Source organism: Euleptes europaea, chromosome 7, assembly GCF_029931775.1.
Source record: "Euleptes europaea isolate rEulEur1 chromosome 7, rEulEur1.hap1, whole genome shotgun sequence".
NCBI classification, from domain to species: Eukaryota; Metazoa; Chordata; class Lepidosauria; order Squamata; family Sphaerodactylidae; genus Euleptes; species Euleptes europaea.
Genome location: NC_079318.1, coordinates 7,617,236 through 7,639,857, shown reverse-complemented (window position 1 = coordinate 7,639,857; position 22,622 = coordinate 7,617,236). Strand labels below are relative to the sequence as shown.

The 22,622-nt window shown below is 45.6% G+C and overlaps 1 protein-coding gene across 1 annotated transcript in view; it reads left to right on the top strand.

Annotated features, from left to right (window-relative positions):
- The first annotated feature begins 877 nt into the window (after nucleotides 1-877).
- SHPRH (SNF2 histone linker PHD RING helicase) overlaps nucleotides 878-22,622 on the top strand; it is a 66,812-nt gene continuing 45,067 nt past the window's right edge. The window contains exons 1-4 of the mRNA XM_056852793.1: nucleotides 878-1,526; nucleotides 3,936-4,065; nucleotides 19,955-20,173; nucleotides 22,188-22,266. Coding sequence (XP_056708771.1) covers nucleotides 888-1,526; nucleotides 3,936-4,065; nucleotides 19,955-20,173; nucleotides 22,188-22,266 — 1,067 coding nt within the window. The 5' untranslated portion in view covers nucleotides 878-887. The remainder of the gene's footprint in view (nucleotides 1,527-3,935; nucleotides 4,066-19,954; nucleotides 20,174-22,187; nucleotides 22,267-22,622) is intronic.

The window sequence follows — 22,622 nt, the reverse complement described above, 5'->3', positions numbered from 1 at the left end:
AATGCTTATCAACACAGTGTTGCATTGTCCACAGAGTCTTGGTATTTTGCTATCTAATTATATTTTTCACTTGATTTCTTATGGATGGGGTTGGGTGGTTATTAGACATGGATATTTGAATACTAGATTTTGAAGAAAATCAAAATGCAGGGCTGGATCAACAGTAATGCTCACTAACTGAGTGATCCTGAAGGGGGGCAGAGATGGTGAGGAGGCAGCGTGACCCCTGCTCCCACACAAGGGCACTTACACTGGTGCAAGGTGCAAGGGCACTTACAATGGTGTAGGGACGCTGCATGGCAGTGTGAGATTGGAATACGGTGCTGCCTCGCCAGCAGCATTTTTCTGGCGTAAATGCTTGCCCAGGCATCCAGGGAGGAATTCCTGGGGCGTTCCCGAGGGCGGAGCTGATGTTAGTCCTGTCGGCCCTGGAATGCCCCTTTTTGTAGGTGTCAAGTTATGCTTGCAAAATAACTGGTGTAGCCCCATGAAACCCAATGGAGGAGTTTCTCGTGGTTTTGTTGAAAGTACATTTTTTCTTGTTTTTTGGGTCTGGGAAGTCTCTCAGGAGGCGGCGCGGCTGCACTGCCTCCGGCCGTCACCTAACAACCCCCTCCCCCCAGGATTGCTCTGTAATGGAAAGCCACTCCATTCCTCCTTCATCCTACTGGTCTCTAAAGTGCTGCTTCTGGGGGACCAGGGACATCTAGGAACAACACGAGGGTGAATTGGAGGTTTGCAATGTGATTGGGTGATCAGCAAAAATGCTCCCTTCCATTAGTGGAAATTATTATCAGTATCCAACCTGTCATGATCAGTACAGATAATGTAGTAGACTAATATCCCTCTGTTTTACAGTGACTGGGGAGTCCTGATAAAACATCAAGATGAGTAACCGTCGAAAACGTGCTGCTCCATTGAGGGTGAATGATGAGAAAAAGAAGCAGCTCTGCTGGAATATGCATGATGACCAGAAGAATGATGTCATAGATTTAGATGCGGGTGATGAAGACCACCCTGTTGCAGGTACAAGCTCATCTTCTGCATCCCTGATTCTTATAAATGATGATAGCAGTGATGAAGACTTGACTCCTAAAGGAAATAATCTGTCATCCTTGAGCTTCTCAACAGTTATAGATGAAGCTGAAGATTCTTCCCATCTCTTGACTTCTTTATCCATACAGCTAAGTATTGTAATATCCCCGTATTATCCTGATCCTTCTTGGAAAGTTTTGCTTGGGGAGTTTGTTTTTCAACTTCTTCCTGAACAGCTTCTAACAGAGAATTTCCATAAAAAGAGCTATACCTTGATGAGATCAGAATCTAGTGATCAGCTGCGTGTCTGTGTTCATGCAAAGAGCATTGAGAAGATGGATGACAGAGAAGAATCGTTTCCAAGTGCTTACGAAGAAGATATGTTTGTTGAATCGTCTTTAAGTAATGAAATATTGGAAGACTTGATGTGGTTGCAAAAGAAGAGGCTAATTGTACTTCATCAAAGACCTAGAGATGCTCAGCGTTTAAAGGTACTTGGTTTATGTAATTAATAGAGATGTAACATTTCCAGAAACTTTGAAGCCATGGGGGAGAAAAGGTTATTCTGTGGGGGGTTTTGTCAGAAAAAGCAAAATTTGGGGTGGGGGTTGAAATATATGCAGTACTTGTCAAGCCTAAATCTATTTTGCTGCTTTAACAACATCAAATGCATCATTTATAAATTAGTTAGCATATAAAATTGTATAATAGGCATAATTATGGCATTTAAAAGTATAAGAGCCTTAGTTATCTTTCTCAACAACAACAACAAAAACAGCAGTGCCACCAGTCAGCTGACTGGAAGGAGGGCCGGCCCAGAGCACAGCCAGTCCCCAGGGAGCACATCTTGGGAACAGCCATTTCAAGTGAAGGTGAGCTGATTGGGCTGCTGGAGGAGAGCAGAAGCTGCCGCCGTCATCTCTGCCTGAGGTTGTACTGCTTCTACTTGGTAATAGCTTCTGTAGTTGAGCTCTTGGGAGTCAACAGGAATTGCTTGCTTCAGAGCCACCCCCATACGCTGATCATTCTGTCAGTCTACCATCTACGACTAAGCCACCCTGTTCTTTGGGTCTCACTAACAATTCTAAGGTGGCAGCGAAAATAATGAAGGAGGCAGCATAACACTAGTCACCCTGGAAAAATACAGTGTGGTACTTTTAGAGAGGGTACACATAAAGGGGTCACATAGAGAAAATGGAAAACATTACACTTCCTTTTTGCATAACCAATCTGTGTCTTAAAAGCTCTCACTTCTAAATACTCCAGACTGCCTACAGGTCTCGACTACAGCGGGTAGACATTCTTCACATACTCAGAAGCCTCCTTTTGTTTCTAGGTTGGCCACTGAAAACTGGTACTGGGGCTAAATGCTACTGAATTTTCACTTTGTCAACAACAGCAGTAACAGCAGGATTTTGCCACTCGACTATTCCTGCTTGTAGGAATTTTGCACTGTCATCATACCTTTACCTAGCTGATCCTATGATTACTTTGTTGACATTTCATGCTGTGACATGGTTCATTTTTCGCTGAACTTTTCTTTCATAGTCAAGACTTTTTAAAGAGACAACTGGAGCTTGTTCAAGTGTACTCTGTTCTTTTGTTTTAATATTATAACTTGCCCGTAGGTATGAAACGCACCCACAAAGACTTCTCTCCACCAAAGGACTTCTGCAACTTCTAAAAATTTCCCTTGCATAAAATGTTTTGCTTGCTTTATTTTGAAGTATTGGTGTGATTTTGTTTCTCTTTCATCCCAAACTTAAACAGTGTGTGCTTGAAAGTAACAGCCATTCTGTTAACTTATTTCCAAATAAGTATGCTTAGGAATCCAGTTTCAGAACATGTATATTATAAATATTACACTTTCGTCGTGAACTGCTGAATACAGCACACTGATAAAATTATTGTGTTCCTATAGGAATGTCATACTGAGAGATAACTTTGACTATACATGGAGGTTTGTATTCAGAAGATCCCTGCATCTCTAATTAAAAGGCTCATCTAGTAGGTGGTACCCCAGCATGCACCAAGGTGAGGTGCAGAGGAAGCATCTCTGCAGCTTGCTTTGGATGGATCCTGGATATTTTATGCTTGACTCTGTCTTCTGTGGCAGCCATTTTGTGCTTGGCATTTATGACCCTTCTCCCCAAATGCCAAATGTGCATACAGGAGAAAAAGGTTGAGGACCCCTTCTCTAATGGGTAAGAATATGGTACTTGTATTGGGAATTTAGGAACATGTACTGTCCAGCAAAAAAAACAAATCAGTGCCAAAAAAACAAATCAGTGGGTTATAGATCAAATCAAGCCTGAACTGACCCTAGAAGCTAAAATGACTAAACTGAGGCTGTCGTATTTTGGTCACATCATGAAACGACAAGAGTCACTTGAAAAGACAGTCATGCTAGGAAAAGTTGAGGGCAGCAGGAAAAGAGGAAGACCCAACAAGAGATGGATTGACTCAATAAAGGAAGCCACGGCCTTCAATTTGCAGGATCTGAGCAGGGTTGTCAAAGATAGGATATTTTGGAGGACTTTCATTCATAGGGTCGCCATGAGTTGGAAGCGACTTGACGGCACTTAACACACACACACACACTGTCCAGCAAACAATCACAAGGGCTTAGAAGGGGATACAGCATTGAGCTTAGGAAGGTGTAAATCAACTGAGGATGGCACAATTTTCTACACGTAAAATATATGATGTCATTTTTATGTCTGATTTCCATAAATATGAGATTTAATTTTTTTCCTGGAAAGAAATGTTTTTCCATGACTTCAAAATTTTCAGAAATTTTACATTCCATTAATCAGTATGGTTATGTTAGCACTAACACACAATTTTGTTGAATGTATTAAACTCAGTCTACTTTATTTTCCTGTTAATTTAATTTACAGGTTGGAATATATCTTCTAGAATGTGGCTTAAGTAAACTGGAATTCCTTAATGATGGGGGTGGCAGGTTAAAGAAAGCCAATCAACTCATTCAGAAGCTGATGGAAAAATTCTACCACTTCGTAATTCCAGGTAGTTAAAGCTATCAATACTAACACACATGGCTTATATCACTAAAACATCATTGAAACATTAATATATAAGTGTAAGAAAAATGTTTAGGAAAATACTCTTGAGTCTTTGCCACTTTTTAGGTGACTTTAATTTATCCTCTCGATCATATTTGTGTATGGAGGGGTTCAACCCTTCTCTGCAAAAGGGAAATTAAGTATGAAATAGTTAACTTGCTTCTCCATTGTCTTCTGAGACCATGATACAAATTAAACTACATGTACAAGATCTTTAGTGTAGTAAAATATTGGAATATGCTTCTCTCAAAATGGTGATAAAAACTTGAGGAAATACTGTAATTCTGTATGGAAACATGACCTGGAGATGCCTTTGTGCAGTGAGCTTATTTTTCTTTCTATTTCTGTCTTTAGATGGTCAGATACAGAAATCAAGGGATTTAAAGGCATGTGTGCAGTACTTTGTTCCATGTTAACATTTCATCATTGAGTTTTGGATAAGTCTCTGCAACAGTGTTGTTCATTATTTCAGTGCAAAATGGACTGTGGTCCTGTCAGCTCCATCCAGCCCCCTCCATAAGAATTTTGATCCCACAAAAGAACATAAATAACTGTTTTAAATGACAAAAATAAGTTTACTTTTATCTTGAGTCTTACGTGAAGTCTGTTGCCTATACTGTTAATTCTTTGTGTTCAGGGCAGTGTGTAGAGTTAAAGTCAAATAAAAAGCCTAAGCATGCGCTAACTTCATTGTGGCCTCAAGATTCCCCTCATACCTTACTACTGCAGCCAGTTCATTCTCAAAATTCCCTGTAGGTAAACTGAAGTGTAAGGATGTGTTGCTGGTGACCAAGATCAAGATAATTCATACTATGGTATTCCCCATTACTACGTATGGGTGTGAAAATTGAACAGTGAAGAAAGCTCACAGGAAGAAAGTTGAGTCATTTGAAATGGTGTGTTTGAGGAGAGTTTTACAAATGCTGTGGACTGCCAAAAAAACAATCAGGCCTGAACTCTCCCTAGTAGCTAAAATGACTACACTGAGGCTATTGTACTTGGGTGACATTACAAGAAAACAGGAGTCACTGGGAAAAAACAATAATGCTAAGAAAACTAGAAGGCAGCTGGAAAAAGAAGACGACCCAACATTGAGATAGAATAACTCTATAAAGGAAGCCACGGCTTTCGGTTTTGCAAGTCCTGCATAAGTCTGTTAATGATAAGACATTTTGAAAGTCATTGATTCATAGGGTCATCACAAGTCAGAAACTGTTTGACAACACATAACATAATACTTCCTTGATGGAGGCTATGAGTTGGGACAAACTACAGTCTTTTATAGGAGTGAAGACTTGACACCTGCATCATACCCCAATGAGTTGGAGTGCTTCCTGTGATTACAAATTGGGGCTGTGTGAGGCATGAACACTAGGGCATGAACCCCAATGCACTTTCTAAAATGCAGCCTGCAATCTTTACCACCTCAGCCGTCTCTGTTTCTGCAGGTACACTTCAAATAGCACATCATTAACTAGCACGTTACGTTTCAGTTGTGTCATAGTTCATGTATAGGCACACAACTAGTGTGATCTGTTTTGTATTGGAAAATGTAACCAGTAATGCCACCACCTCCCTCTACTGCCTGTGATGGGGCTGGAGGAAAGAAGCAAGTAGCTCTTTAAATTACTATGTTAATTATAGCTTTATGCACAAAATAATGGGCATAATTGTCATTGTTCGCTAAATGCAAGGAATGTGATGTTACCCAAATCAAGATTTCTTTATTTTTACTGCTTTTATAAAAGCTGTAGTGCTGTGTATTGTCAGGCTCAACTGTGAAGGTTGGTTATCCTGATATTATTAGTAATGCTTTATATTCATGCTTGCAAACATTTTAGATAATATTTAATAGCATCAAGCAAGTCCATCCCCTAGAACCAATTGTTTAATGCTATGCTTGCAGATGATTTAATGCAGGGGTGGGGAACCTTTTTCCTGCCAAGGGCCATTTACATATTTATAACATCACTCAGGGGCCATATCAGGCCTAGATCTTGGGGAGAGGCTAGGGTTGCCAGGTCTCCAGCCACCACCAGGAGGTTGGCAACCCTTGGAGAAGCACAGAGGAGAGAGGGAAAGAAGGGAAGGAAGGAAAGAGAGGGAGAGAAAAAAAGAAAGAGAAAAAAGAGAGGTTCCCAGCTCCCCACCCCCCCTCACACACACACACCCAGGGGCAGGCTTCTCCCCCCCCACACACACATACACGCAAGCACTTGACCGCTGGGGCGGCCGGGCTTGATCCGGGGAGAAGTCTCCATGGCTTCTCCCCCCCCCCCACACACACACGCAAGCCCCTGGCTGCTGGGGCAGCTGGGCTTGATCTGGGGAGAAGTCTCCATGGCTTCTCTCCCCCCCTACACACACACACAAGCACCCGGCTGCTGGGGTGGCTGGGCGCAATCCGGGGAGAAGTCTCCGTGGCTTCTCCCCCCCCCACACACACAAATGCAAGCACCCGGGCACGATCCAGGGAGAAGTCTCCACGGCTTCTCCCCGCCATCTGCCTCCCATACACACACGCAAGCACCCGGCTGCTGGGGCGGCCAGGCGCAATCCGGGGAGAAGTCTCCCCGGATTTCCCCCCCCCCCCATACACACACACGCAAGCACCCGGGCACGATCCAGGGAGAAATCTCCACGGCTTCTCCCCGGCATCTCCCACACACACATGCAAGCACCCGGCTGCTGGGGCGGCCGGGCGCAATCCGGGGAGACGTCTCCATGGCTTCTCCCCCCCTCCCATACACACAAATGCAAGCACCCGGGCACGATCCAGGGAGAAGTCTCCACGGCTTCTCCCCGGCATCTCCCCCACACACACACACATGCAAGCACCCGACTGCTGGGGTGGCTGGGCGCAATCCGGGGAGAAGTCTCCATGGCTTCTCCCCCCCCCCCTACACACACACGCAAGCCCCCGGCTGCTGGGGTGGCTGGGCGCAATCCGGGGAGAAGTCTCCATGGCTTCTCCCCCCCACACACACACAAATGCAAGCACCCGGGCACGATCCAGGGAGAAGTCTCCCCGGCTTCTCTCCCCACACACACACACACGTGCACGCAAGCACCCGGCTGCTGTGGCGGCTGGGTGCAATCTGGGGAGAACTCTTTGGGCTTCTCCCCCACCCCCATGCACACACATGCGCTCACCCGGCCACTGTGGCGGCTGGGCACGATCTGGGGAAAAGTCTCCCCAGCTTCTCCCCCACCCCACTGAATTACTCAGGTACGCACGCACCCGGCTTCACAAGTGGCCGGGCGCGATCGGGGTGAAGCCTTCCCGGCTTCCCCCGACACATACACACACACAGGCGGGCAGCCCTGTGGCAGCAATGGCGGCAGCTTCCGTGGGAGAGTCCTCGGGCCGCATCCAATGATGTTGTGGGCCGTTTCCGGCCCGTGGGCCGGGGGTTCCCCACCCCTGATTTAGTGGATATTGGATGAAAACTTTGCATCACGTTCCTTCTTGATGGTATCTTCAGCCACTGCAGGCTGAAATGCAAAATCATTGCCCTGCTTGTATAGTTATCTCTTTTATAGCAGCTCAGTGCTCAACAGATTGATGTAATTGTGTCAGGTGGTCATGCTCAAGACAATCAAGTATCTTAGGACTTATGGCCATAAGATGATCCCTGGTGGGTCATATCAAAGGGCCATCTGGTCTTCAGCCATAGCTGGCTGTGTGTTTTCAGGAAGCCCATAAGCTGGGTATGAGGGCAGTAGTTCTCCCTGGTTGGGCCCCAGCAATTAATATTCAGAAACACATCATCTCTGAACCCAGAGGTTCAATTTAGCCAGCATGGCTAAAAACCACAGATAGTTTACCTCTATGAACTTGTCTGCTTTCCTTATAAAACCATCCCTTTCATTGCCTCTTGCGGCATAAAGCTGTATGTTAATTATGTTTGTTTGTGTAAAGTGCTTCTTTCTCTGTTCCAAATTAATGTCATTGGATCACACTGAGGTCTAATATTATGGAACAGGTTATGTTTGCTTCCTCCACACTATGTACATTTCTGTGAAATTCTATTTTGATTTCCCTGGTTTTTAAATTTTATTTATAAATAAAGGCTACACATTTTCCTTAACTCCTACCCTTTGCTTCTTTAACTAGGTTTTGATCCATAAGAGGATTTACTGTGCAATCCTAAGGGGGGTAAGGTTAAGAAGTACCTGGGGACGGCGCAGCCATACTGCCTCCTCAGCGGCTTCTGTCCCGGAAGGCAAAAAGGTAATTTTAACAAAACCCTGTGAAACTCCTCCATGGGGTTTCATGGGGTTACGCCTGCCTTTTTGCAGGTGTAACTTGGTGCCAGATAAAGGGGGTGCTCCTGGGCCAAAAGGGCTTTGTGAGCTGACTAAAGCCAGCTCTGCCCATGAGAACGCCCCCTTTGATGCCAGCACAAGCCCTTGCACCAGGAAAATGCTGCCGGTGAGGCTCCATGGCTCACACTGCTCCCCAGAGCCGCCGTAAGTGGCCCTGTGTCAGGCTGCTATCTCGGTTTCGTTATTGCCTCTGTCTCTGTGCTGTATTGTCTGCCCCCCAAGGTCGCATACCTAGGCCTGGGAACTCAGCTCCTGGGAAACTGTATTCATGCGTGTAATCTCCCGCCTTTCCTGCCTTATAATATCTCCCAGCTAGTGAGCCTCTCATAGCTGTCATAATGTCAGCCCTTGGCCCACAGAACCAGAAATCACCACAAAGTCATATAGAGTCCAAACAGCTTCCCTCCTGACAGGCAAAGCGGCTGACTGGATGGTCCTCCAGTTTGACACCCGCTCTCGTGCGATTCGTTCCCTCAACAACTTCATGACTGCCCTGAGAAGGAGGTTTGAGGACCCCTTCCTGGGGGAAAGAGCCAAAACGGAACTCTTACAATTAAAACAAGGCTCTGCTACAGTTCGGGAATTTGCCGATGAATTTCAGCGACTGGCAAGTAAAATTGTAGGTTGGCCCGAGACCACCCTAATCCATCATTTCAGGGAAGCCTTGCATCCTGACATTCTGAACTGGTCTTACATGCGGGGCGATCCCGATACCCTCGAAGGCTGGATCCTATTAGCCGAGGAAGTGGAAAGCCGCCGCCGCTTTATTTCTCTCGTCCGTCAAAAGCACAAGGAGAAGGGCACCCAAAAGCCTCAACCCAAGGCACCACTGCTCGTCCCACGAAATCCCCCACGTCCGCTCCAGGAACGTGAAGCCCGATTTCAGAGGGGTGCCTGTCTTACATGCGGAGAAATGGGCCACTTTGCAGCCGTTTGCCCACGCCGCCAGGAATTATTTCGTCCCAGCACGACAACCCGCGCCCGAGGTCGTCCACCACGCAGAGGCACCGCGGCCACCCGCAGCGCAGCTCCGGGAAGGCCCACACCCTCTGCACTCCATGCCGGGGACCCAGCCTCCCTGCCTGCTTCCAACGACCCCGCCGGGTCTCGGATTACAAGTGCCCCATTGGGGGACAGCTTTCCCTCTTCGGATGAGGAAAACCCTTGGATTTCTCCAGCCTTAAACCTGGAATCTCCCCTCGACTTGTCAAAAAACGGCTCCGGTCTGTGGTGAATGGAGCATCTCCACAGACCTCTCAGGATCTTCCTATCAAACCGAATGCTCCTACCAAAATCAAAGAAGTGGACTCCACCGTCTACGTGGATGCAGTTTTACAACAACTTAACGGAGGTCCACAAATCCCCGTCAAAGCACTAATTGACTCCGGTTGCTGTCGCACTCTCATAAGCGAAGCCACGTTTGCTGCACTCAGAGCCGACTCAGAGGCTTTACCCGCCCCCGTCCAATTTGCTCAAATGGACGGGAGCCAATTCCAGGGGGGTCCAGTTGATCACCGCACCATAGGGGTGGCAATGGGAATTGGTTCCCACTGGGAACAAATAGACTTCACTATAGCCCCTATCCGATTTGAAGTGGTCTTGGGAATTAACTGGATTAAAGGACATAGTCCCAGTATTGATTGGGAAACAAACACTATCTCTTTCGCTAGTCCCACCTGCGACCAGCATCGGCAAAACTTTGCTCTGCCATTTCCGCCCGTTCCAGCATTAACCTCTACTGCCCCAGTACCACCGGCTCTACCCGCTGTATACCGGGACTTTGAAGATGTCTTCGACCTTAGGGAATGTGATGCCTTACCCCCCCACCGGGCCTCAGACTGTGCGATTGAAGTAGTAAAGGACTGCACATTAACCAAAAGTAAGATTTACCCTATGAGCGCTTCCGAGCGCACTGTCCTCCGGGACTTTTTGGACAAAAACCTCGCCAGAGGGTTCATTCGCCCTTCGAATGCCCCAAACTCGGCCCCCGCGTTTTTCGTCCGGAAAAAAGAGGGCAACCTTCGCCTGTGCATTGACTTCAGAAAGCTCAATGCGGTTACCCAGACCAACGCCTATCCTATCCCATTAATATCGGATATTTTGGGACAATTACAGGAAGGCCGTGTGTTCTCTAAATTAGACTTGGTGGAAGCCTACTACCGAGTCCGTATCCGCGAAGGAGATGAACACCTCACTGCCTTCTCTAGCTGTTTCGGAATGTATGAATTCCTTGTAATGCCATTCGGATTAAAAGGGGCCCCGGGGGTCTTCATGCAACTCATCAATGAAATCCTACATGACCTTCTATATCGTGGGGTGGTGGTCTACTTAGATGACATTCTCATTTATTCGAAAACTGTGGACGAGCATGTGACTCTGGTCAGGGAAGTTCTACAACGCCTGCGTAACCATCAACTGTTCGCTAAACTAGCTAAGTGTGAATTTCACCAAAGCAAACTCACGTTTTTGGGATACATCATCTCCCACCAAGGTCTTCGCATGGACCCCGCCAAAGTCCAAGCCGTCCTCGATTGGACTCCCCCCACCAACCGTAAGCAAGTACAGCAATTTCTGGGATTTGCAAACTTCTATCGGGGATTCATCCCTAACTTCGCCCAAGTGGCTCTACCCATTACGGACCTGCTGAAAACTAAGGGAAAAGTAAGCTCGGCTGCCTTGCCCTCCGCAAAAATCCTATGGACTGAGCAATGCCAAGCCGCCTTTCTGGCCCTCAAACGCCTCTTCACTTCGGAGCCGGTGCTACGGCACCCAGACCCAAATCAAATGTTCATTGTGCAAGTCGATGCTTCCGATGTAGCCATGGGAGGGGCTCTCCTCCAGCAAGGACCGGACGGTCTTCTTCACCCTTGCGCTTACTTTTCAAAAAAATTTGCGCACGCTCAATTAAACTGGCCCATCTGGGAGAAAGAGGCCTCTGCAGTTCATCATGCACTGACTTTATGGCGGCAATTCTTGGAAGGGTCTAAAGTACCCTTTGAAGTTTGGACCGATCACAAAAATCTAGCTGCCCTCACGGGGTCCCATAAGCTATCGGCGAAACAACAACGGTGGGCGGAGTTCTTTGCTCAGTTCCGTTTCACCCTGAAGCACGTCCCTGGGAAGCAGAACGTTCTCGCGGATGCCCTCTCCCGTTTACCACAATATCCGGTAAAACTCGAAAGACCCACCAACTCTCTGTTCACCCCTATGCAACGTGGGGCCCTACCTATGCTGGCTGTGCAAACCCGATCCCAGCATCAGCACACCTTCCCTAACTCGCAAGCTCCGCCAGCCCAACCGGCTGCCCAGCCGCCACCGCAACAGACCGGAGTTCCCGCCCCTCCTACCCCTCCGACCGCTCAGCCGCCTGCAGTCTGCGCGCCGCCGCACGTAAGCACTAGCCCTATAACTGTTTCTCAGATCTCCATGACCGATGGGGGGGCTCCCTCCAAAATCCCCATCTCCGAATCCTTTTTAACTGTCCTTCGGGACCAGTGCCTTTTAGAACGTTCCGCTCATACCCTACCTCCTGGTGTTTTGGAACAAGGGGGGTCCTGGTACAAAGACTCAAAATTGTATGTACCCAAAGCTCTCCGGAAGGACGTTTTACATTTAGCTCATGGAGCCAAAACAGCTGGGCACTTTGGGTTTCTGAAGACCCTTCACTTATTGCGCAGACAGTTCTGGTGGGGGGGAATGCGTTCCGACATTGACTCCTTCATCCGCAGCTGTCCCGTTTGTGCCGCTGCGAAACGATCGCAGGGCAAACCCCCGGGACTGCTACAACCTCTTGAAACGCCCAACAGACCTTGGGAAGTGATTGCTATGGACTTCATGACTGATCTCCCTCTCAGTGGGGGTAAAACTGTGTTGTGGGTTGTTACTGATTTGTTTTCTAAGCAAATACATTTGATTCCATGCGCAGGGATCCCCTCTGCTCAGAAACTGGCCCGCCTCTTCGTGACGCATATCTTTCGTTTACATTCGTTTCCGCGTAAAATAATTTGTGACCGCGGAAGTGGTTTCGTTTCTAAGTTTTGGAAAGCTTTCCTCAAGTTGGTGGGGGTGGAACAGGGATTGTCTAGTGCATACCATCCTCAAACTGATGGTCAAACTGAACGTGTCAATGCTGTACTTGAATGTTATTTGCGTTGTTATGTTAACTACCACCAGGATAACTGGGTGGAACTGTTACCTTTAGCAGAATATGCCTACAATAATGCCATGCATCAATCCACAGGTTTTAGCCCGTTTTTTGCTGTGTATGGACAAGATTTCAGTCCCATCGCTCCTACAGATGATGTAGAGGGGGAGGGGAACCCCGACATTGCCTCCTGGGCACACGCCCTCCGTACCACTTGGCCCTGGCTCGTTAGCAACCTCGACCGGGCCAAACGTAAATACAAAGCGCAAGCTGACAAACATCGCTCCCCCGGGGGTGATCTGCAAGTGGGTGCTTTGGTTTACCTTTCCACCAAAAATCTCCGTTCCACCCAACCGTGCCATAAGCTCAGCGCCAAATTCATTGGCCCTTTCCCCATTACTCGGGTCATAAACCCTGTCACAGTGGAACTGGCTCTCCCCAAATCCTTGAGGCGTGTGCATCCTGTTTTCCACATAAGCCTCCTCAAACCCCATGTTGCTTCTCCACGGTGGCATCCGGACCCACCGCCTGCGCAACCCATCATGGTGGGGGGGGAAGAACACTTCGAAGTCTCCAAGATCCTTGACTCCCGTATTCACCATGGCAATCTGCAATATCTAGTTCGTTGGAAACATTTCCCCCCTGCCTATGACGAATGGGTGCGCGCACGGGATGTCTCCGCCCCCGACCTCGTCGACGCCTTTCACATTGCTTACCCGGACAGGCCAGCCCCCTTGCGAACTGGGAGGGGGCCTTGAGGGGAGCAGAATGTCAGGCTGCTATCTCGGTTTCGTTATTGCCTCTGTCTCTGTGCTGTATTGTCTGCCCCCCAAGGTCGCATACCTAGGCCTGGGAACTCAGCTCCTGGGAAACTGTATTCATGCGTGTAATCTCCCGCCTTTCCTGCCTTATAATATCTCCCAGCTAGTGAGCCTCTCATAGCTGTCATTTTATTCGTTTGCACTGTATGCCTATTTGATCAGTAAAAGCCATCTGTTTGGACTCTATATGACTTTGTGGTGATTTCTGGTTCTGTGGGCCAAGGGCTGACACCCTGCAATGGCATTGATGCCAGTTTAGCTGGCGCAAGTGGCACTAATGCCAGCGCTGGGGTCACGCCAGCTCCTTATCTGGTTTGCGCCCCCCCCCCCATTAGGATTGCTCTGTTACTGCTAACTTTACTCAGGAACCTTTGCTTAAAGAGATGGTGAAAGACTTTTGAAATCCAAGTATATAATACTAAAGAGTTCTACCACACATTGGGCAAGCAGTTATGTTTAGCTTGGCATTTATCAAACTGGGGTCTGTGGACCTCCAGGGGTCCACAATTGTATTTCACTGGGTCTGTGACTTATATCTAATTATCATGCTGAAACTAGAGCAAACCATCTTGCTGGAATGGGCTGCCTACTGCAGTAGACAGCATCAGTGTTTAAGCAGAAATTCCCAGGATGGTAGCCACCATGGTCTCCAGCCATTGCTGTACACACTGGGTACAGCAAAAACACTGGGAGGCAGCAGAGGAGGACACACTCTGTCTGCCACCTGAACAAGTGGCATTTGGGCAAAAAGGAGGGAGGAATAAAGAATGGCTGTAGTTAATCTACCTGGTGTGGCAGGTGTTGGCAAGGGAAGAGGGGAGGAGCTAGTGTCTGAAGTTTTTTTTTAATCAAATAGGTTGGTAAGGCCTGAGAACTGCTGGTCTAGTGGGTAGCAATTCCAAACAAGTAATTCCCCCCGCCCCAATCATAGCTGGTAGCACTTTAAACTGTTGGGAAATCTATTGCCCAAAAAACAAGGCAGTTGTTTGAAATGATGTAAGGAAATTAGAATTTTCAGAATAGATTTGAAGTTTAAACTAACAGCTCATTCCTGAGCCTCTGGCGTCCGGGGACGGGGTGGACGAGGCACCGCTGCATTGCCTCCAAACCGGTTGCACGGCTGCCGAAAATATTTAAAAAGCCTTTTGCAAGCTTTTAAAATTTGAAATGGGGCTTTTTGCCCCATAGAGAATAGCAATGCAAAAGAGGGCAGGAGGCTGCGTACAGGCAGCCCTGCCCCCCAGAACGCCTCCTGGGATGCCGGAACACCCCCCAGAATGCTGGCATGGGCCTTTATGCCGGTGGGATGCCAACGGAAGGCCCCATCGACGTCCTGGGGTGGCACTGCTACAGCAGCACTGGAAGACTGGAGTCTGGGCCTCCCCGCCAGCGTTGGGGCCACTTATGGTGGTGTAAGTAGTCCAGACACTGGCGTTGGGGGCCCCAACACCGGCGCAGCCCCTTCCTGGCCTCCTGAGGACTTTTGTCCTCAGATGTCAGAAATGCACTGTAACTCTAACGATCATGGCCCATTCTCAACACATGTGCTTGGTCTCATACTATTTGACCAAGGGTTTGAAGGTTAAGCGAGAGTTAATTTTTCTTAGACTTTGCCGAAATGTTTACAATTATGCCTAAAATTGGAAGCATTTTGGATCCACAGATCCGTGGATGCAAAGACCATGGATTTTCCTCATGTTTCTCTCCCCCCCCCCATTATTCCTAAGGTTACAGGACCCGTGCAGAATAGTAGTTATGCGGGTGGTTAGGGGGAAAAGCAGAAAGGTGATTTCATCCCCTTCCCTGTCCCTGCTGCAGACTCCCTCCTTGCCAACTCTGGCTTGGGAAATTTCTGGAGATTTGTGCAGTCTTTTTATTTTGAATATAAATAAATATACATATACTAATTTAAACATTATATAGTAAGGAAATGGAATGCAGCAATATAACTACAAATTGAGTCATCTATAATAATAATAATAATAAGAAGAGTTGGTTTTTATATGCCGACTTTCTCTGCCACTGAAGGGAGAATCAAACCTGCTTACAATCACCTTCCCTTCCCCTCCCCACAACAGACACCCTGTGAGGTAGGTAAGGCTGAGAGAGAATGACTTGCCCAAGGTCACCCAGCTGGCTTCATGTGGAGGAGTGGGGAAACAAGTCCAGTTCACCAGATTAGCCTCCACCGCTCATGTGGAGGAGTGGGGACTCAAACCCAGTTCTCCAGATCAGACTCCACCGCTCCAAACCACCGTTCTTAACTACTACACCCCTTTGAATCTTTGAATCTATAAGTATGTTAAGGCTTTTAGCTACAAATGGTCACTGAGCAGCCACTCTAACAATCTTACCGTGCATTCCTAAGGAGAGTTACTCCAGTCTGAACTCATTGAAATGAATGGGTTTTGACTGGAGTAACTCTCCTTAGGAATGCACTGCTAGAGAAAATCATTGGTCTAATTTTAACATTCTGAATAAATGAATGAATGAATTTATTTACAGCAAAAGCCAGAATAACAGCAAAAGCCAGAATAGTTTTAACATTCTGAAACCTACTTACAGCTAGACAAACAAACATATACTCAGTGCATGAATATGATTTGCTGCTTGTGAAAAGGCAGCTTTTTGGATTAGAAATGAAGAGCTGAAAGGATCAGATAAATTAATTTCATGGATCCATCTTTGTAAATTTTTTGGAAAGCTAGTATGGTGAATTGACCCTGTTGAGGTGTTCAACTGCAAATCTATTATACCATTTAAGTCCCCAGAAATAAATTATCTCACCTTCTACCCAATTACGTATTGTCTCTAACTTAAAACAAACAAACATTTTGGGGCCTGAATTAGGAACATAGATTAGTATAGAATAATTTATTATAGTCATAGACCAGCAAAATGTGATGTTCTAATAAAACCATTCTAAAAGGAGGGCACAGATTGAACAGTGTAATTTTTTACTCCTTCATTCTCCCTTTAACAAATAAGAACCTTCTGGATCTTTAATTGTTGCGCTAATGAAAAATTGCACTTTTTTGCTACATGAAATCAACACCCCATGAATTTTATTTGATTAAGAGCTGCAGCATATGTAATATGTCCATTAAAAACAACAAATATTTTTCATGTTCATGCTTAATATGAGTACCCTGGCATAAAAAGAATATCTACATTTTCTTAAGTGTAATCTTAATTCTGTAAATGTTATTAGGGTTATAAAGGCCATTCATATTTAATGACAAACATTTAAAAACATTAATATTTAATAGTGGTCAGTTTGGCCTTAATTTTAGAAGTCTCAGCTATTAGAGCAGGGGTGGGGAACCTTTTTCATGCCAAGGACCATTTGCATATTTATAACATCATTCGGGGGCCATACCGGGCGTAGATCTCCCGGCGAGGGGGGGGGAGGCTAGGGTTGCCAGGTCCTCTTTGCCACCAGTGGGAAGTTTTTGGGGTGGAGCCTGAGGAGGGCGGGGTTTGGGGAAGGGAGTGGCCCGGCCCCGCAGGTCACACGAGTGGGTGCGCTGGGGCAGAGCCGGCCACACGCCCTATGGCCCCCGGGCCTCTCCTGCGGAGCTCCTGGCCGGGCTCTCAGAGCACCTGCGGGCTGGGCTGGGCCCCGCTGCCTCCCACATGCTCGGGCGAGCAGGAGGAGGATCCCCCAGCCAGGCCTCGCCATCGCCTCCTCCCCACCCCTTTCAGACGGGCTATACAGGGGCTCATGGAGCCGGCGGCGTGGGCAGCATGCAGGCCGGCAAGGCCTCGGCGGCACGAGTTTCGTCCGCCGCCTCAGCGTTAGGCCGCAACACGGTGGTGCGGCCGGGGGGGGGCGAGCAGGGGGAGGGCTGTACAGGGGGGAGCACCGAGCCAGCCACCCCAGCAGCATTAGTCTGCGGCATGGGGGTGCATCCAGGGGATTGCCCCGCCACACAGGCAAGCTGGGAGGGGAGGAAGGTTCGGTGCCGGCATGCACTCCAGCCTCCCAGCAAAGCCCGAAGTGGCGAGAGAAGGCCCTGGCTAGCGACAACTAGCTCCATGGAGCTCCCAGCCTCAGCAGGCGGGCCGGGGGCCGGATAAAATGAGCTCGCAGGCCGGAGGTTCCCCAACCCTGGATTAGAGGTTAATCGTCATTCCCACTAGTAAGGGACAAATTATATTTAAATTTGATTGATTCTTTTCTGTGTTTTGCTACACAACCCAATGCTTGAGTTTCATTAAGCACTTATGCCACCAGTTCAGTTTCAGAGTCTAAAACAGATTAACATGTCCTTGTTTTCATAAGTAATCCACGTTTAAATTTTATTTTTAATTTAAATGGCAAATCCCATTTATACTGTATACCTACCTGAGCCAGTATACCTACCTGAACCAGACTGTACGTCTCTATTTTTCTCTACACATTCTCTTTTGTTATATCATATTTTAGTTTTTTTGTCACACGTAGAAAATTCTGCTTGTATTAATTTTCCTATACCTTCCATTATAGTCCTCCGTTTCGCCATGCCCTTTTTACTTTGCTTGCCTTGCACTCATACCAGAGATGTAAAAATAACATCTTATATCCACAGAATTAGATGAGTACATATAATCTATACAAATATTATTTTGTAATCACCTCAATTTGTACGCAAAATATCCCAATGCAACATCTTATTCTTAATTAAATTTCTAGTTTTTCTAATAAATCACCAGCAATAATCTGAATGTCTTTCTATATTATTAACAAAGGGTCACTGTAATATTCAGAAGCTCATAGACAGTGTTCCAACAATAGTAGAGATAGTCTGATATTGTGAATCTAGAAAGCACAGGAGTTCGTTGTAAACACGACTGAAGTCTTACAGGAGAAAAATTGAAATAGGTCATTCAAGAGAGAAAAAGTTCATATTCCTTGAGGAGTTTTAACCATATGCTTGGGGTTATTGACTCAGTCTTGAAACTCAGCAGCCGTTATCCTTCTTTTTAAGTAACAGAGAGCTTGATCTTCAGTCTGGGCCTTCAGTCTTGAAACTCAGCAGCCGTTATCCTTCTTTTTAAGTAACAGCCTGATCTTCAGTCTGGGCCTTGATAAGGGCCACACCCATGTCATGGTGCCCTTTGCACACCACTGGTGCGGCATCTAGCTTTCAGTGGGGCTTTCTATTTCCATCCAGAAGAAGTGTTGGTCTGGGGAATGTTGCTGGCTCTTCCCACCAAGCCTTGGTAAACAGTAGACAAAATGATTGGCAGCTACTGCCTCCAACTGATAGCTAGATGTTTTATCTGGCCAAGGGCCGCAAATAAACTAAGATACATGGACTAAAATGGTCTTAACGACAAAGGTTTACAGTCCAAGTCTTAAGTCACTTAAAAAAAATTAAAAAAATAAAATAAATAACATCCAAGTTACATCTGCCATTTGGACTAAGAGACTACTCTGTGGCAACGAATTTTCATTGCAGCCGTACAAAATTTTGCTACCTGAGAGGTGACAGAGGGATCATCTCCTTGTAGGAGCTTTTCTATCTTTTCTCTTTCCCTGTCGGGTCCCATTCTCAGTATGAGGGGCTCAATAAACTTAGAACGGGGTATAGTGTAAAAGTTACAGTTCAGGAGAACATGTTCAGTGGTTTCTAAATCCCCGAATTTGCAGGGGCATAGTCTCTCTGCCCTGGGTATCTTCTTGAATTTCGGCTGTAACATAGCAGAGGGTAAGGCTGCGCACCTAGCCAAGGTAAAAGCCCTCCTATATTTGTTTATCTCTAAGTAACGGAGATAGGCTGCCGGTGCAAGGATAAATTTGGAGTGAGGGGGAGCCATAAATAGGGGCACTCTTGCTAGATCTACTTGTCGCTCGATATCTTTAACCCTTTGGTTTATACTTGACTTAGCTTGATCCCACCCTAACTGAAGTAGTGCTAGGGGGGTAAAACCCAGGCTGTTTAGTTTGTCTTAAATGACTATTATCCACTTTGACCTAAAGGTATCACAAAGAATCAGTGGAAGAAGACCCTTGGGGTTGAAATTAATTTTCAGCCAGAGATAAAGCGAGGACAAGACAACCCTTGCCTCCACCTTCATCATGCCAGTTTCTAAATGGATCATATGCCTCCAACTGTTTTCCTTACTTTGGTCATCAGGGTTGTGCAGTTCCACACTGCCTCTGGTTCTCAGCGGGACTTTATGCTCCCACCTGGAAAAGGTGTTGGTATGGAGCATTGGCAGCTCCTCCAGTTTTTATTTATTCAGATATTTATACCCTGCTTTTCTCCCCAGTGGGGACCCAAAATAGTTATCACATTGTTCTCGCTGCCATTTTATCCTCACAACAGCCCTGTAAGGTAGGTGATGCTGAGTGTATGACTGGCCCACCAAGATCACCCAGTGAGCTTCCATGGCAGTGGGGGGAATTTGGGAGTGGGCCTGACCCACACTGTCTACTTGTTGTACCGTACCAATAAGTAGAATTTCTGTTTCTACAAATAAGTGAGTATCTTAAAGTATTTAAGATGTTGGTTTCAGATTGTAGTGAATGCACGCTCTGTGGTTATTTTTAGATATTCTGGAAGGTGATGAAGAGGAGTCAGACAGAGATATAGAACGGCAGAATATTGAAGAGCTTTATGACTATGTGAGGCATATTCACCAGAAGGAAGTACAGTTTTTGAAAGAGAATGTGCAGCACTCTGCATTGATTCCTGTATTAAGGCAGTATCAAAGTGAGGCTGTAAACTGGATGCTGCAACGGGAGAATTTCAGAAATATACCTACTAATGGTAAGTTTCTGGAAAATTATACTTTCCCTTGCTTCATGAAACAGTGAATAGCAGAGCAAGGTGTGCTGCTCCCATTCTCTGCTACAGCAAGAGTTTGCAGGTTCAAGCAGACCCATGACCTTCAGCAACTTTTAGAAGTGAAGAAAATAAGAGTACTATTGACAGCAGCTCTATCGTTACTTATTTCCAGGGGTTTGAAATGAGAGGTTTTTCTAGGAGCTGGAGAGGACAAATCTGTTTCCTAACCCAAGTGCCAGTTGCATTTGGATTTTTTGCACTCCTCATTCCTTTAGAACACTCTTTTCTAGTTTAAATTCTTCCATTTGAATTCATACTTCCATTGCTTTATTCCAAATTATTATAGTTCTTTCCAACCACTGACTTTCATACTCACTGCTTAGTGTTGAAGATATTCATGCTTTTTCTACAAATTTAACAGACCAGTAACTCTTTCATGACTAATGGAGACATGGTACTTTGCTTAATGGGATGAATTTTGTCAGAAGTAGAAATAATACATACCTGCTTTAGAGAAACTCACACTATTTGAGTCTTGGCAGTTTTGGAAGAAGAATTTTTATGTAACTGAAGTAGACCGTAAGAGTTCTGCTGGATGAGACCAGAGGTCCATTAAGACTAGTATCCTATTTTTTACGCTGACAGCAGGTATGTCTGGAAAGTCCACAGGCAATAAAGGAAGATGGTTTTCTCCAATATTCTCCAAGCTCTAGAATGGGAAAAAATGTGTGTGTGTGTGTGTGTGTTTTCCACTGTTTCCATATACTGCATATTCCATATACTGCATATTCTATATTCTCCCACTGGCCCTTTTTAGTTGTTTCAAACTTAAGCCCAAAATCTTTTAGCCTTTTCTTTTCTGAAAGTTGCTTCACCGTTTGGTTTTCTAAATTTCTAGCTTCTGTTTAGAGGCCCCAATTTAAGCATGAGAACAGACATGTTAAATCTTAGCCATTCTGCAGGCTCATTGTCACATTCAACCCAGCTTCCTTACCCTGCATTTGCAAAATCAGGACACTATCAGTGTCCATTCCTGGGCCACAGCAACCCTAGCATTTTAGTCTTGCATATGAAAGTTCTGCATAAACCCAATTTATACAGGATACTGACCCCAAAGAACCCCGCTCTGTTTTGTTTTGTTTTAATTTGCCCCATGCTATTTAAATCAGGCCTTACATCCGTTTTGCCATGTGCTTTGTTTTATTTTAGAAGCTGGCTAATTATGTATAGAGCCCCCAGGAAATCCTGCCCCTTCTCTTCAACCTCTCTTATGCATACTGTTGACAGTTTCCTTGCTATTTTTGCTTAATTCATTGAGTTATGCTAGTGGGCAGAAAATAGTTTCAGGTTACAGCATTCTTAAATTATTCCACTTGGAATATAGCAACCAGGATGCTATGTTCCAATTTTCAGTTTTGCACAATAGATCTGGAGGTAGATGGAGCATTAGAAAACCTACCCATGAGCTCTGAGGGCAAGTTTCTGGAGGCCTCCCTGTAATTCAAAGCACTTGTTTCACCTTGCAAAATCATTGGGGAATGAAGTAAATAGAACTAATGTAGCACAATAGAGAAGAGAATAAGCCGTGTTCATATCTAGCTTCAACCATAAACTTGCTAGGTGGCCACAGGCAAGTAATTATCTTCCAGGTCCCTTCACCTCATATAGAGCGTAAAGATACTGATTTACCTTTACAGGGTCATTTTATAAGAGCTGATGCAAGTAAAACTCTTAAAATAATAAATGGTACTGTGAAGTTGCTAAACTGCTTGTTCAGCTGTAATAGTCTTATAACTGTGTTACTTGAGTACATTTTATATTACAGAAGTTGAAGGGACAAAGGGATATAGGAAGGGAATGTGGAATACTGGGAAAGGATTCCTCAGATTTGAAGTTTTTGTACTCTTACCTTTGAAAAGGTAGGAAGATGAAGTCTACATTTAAATAACATCAGCAGCATGTGTGTGAATCTCATTTCTTTTCTTTCCCTCAATAGAAAATGCCCTTCACTGTTTATGGAGAGAGTTTATTACCTTAGATGGACTAAAACTCTACTATAATCCTTTTACTGGCTGGTAAGGATTATTGAGTTTTGTATTATAGCCAAAGAGCATGCAATTTAAGCAATTCTGTCAAATGCTGTGAATACTACTTTACCACCCTCTTTACAAAAATATTTGATTTTTGTATAAACGTTTTCTAAGATTAAATAATGAAATGCAGAATAACTTGCTTTTTAATATTTTAGCAGAGAAAAAGGAAGACAGCATGATGGAGATGGTAAAGTGTAAATCCATTAGATTATCAGCATCATTGCCTTATCTTTCTGTGTTTCGTTGACAATATTTGGACCATCTCTTTTAAAAATAGATACTAGGATTAAAGCAATTGTATGAAGGATTTTGTTATGATTTGGTTTTTGGTATTAGAG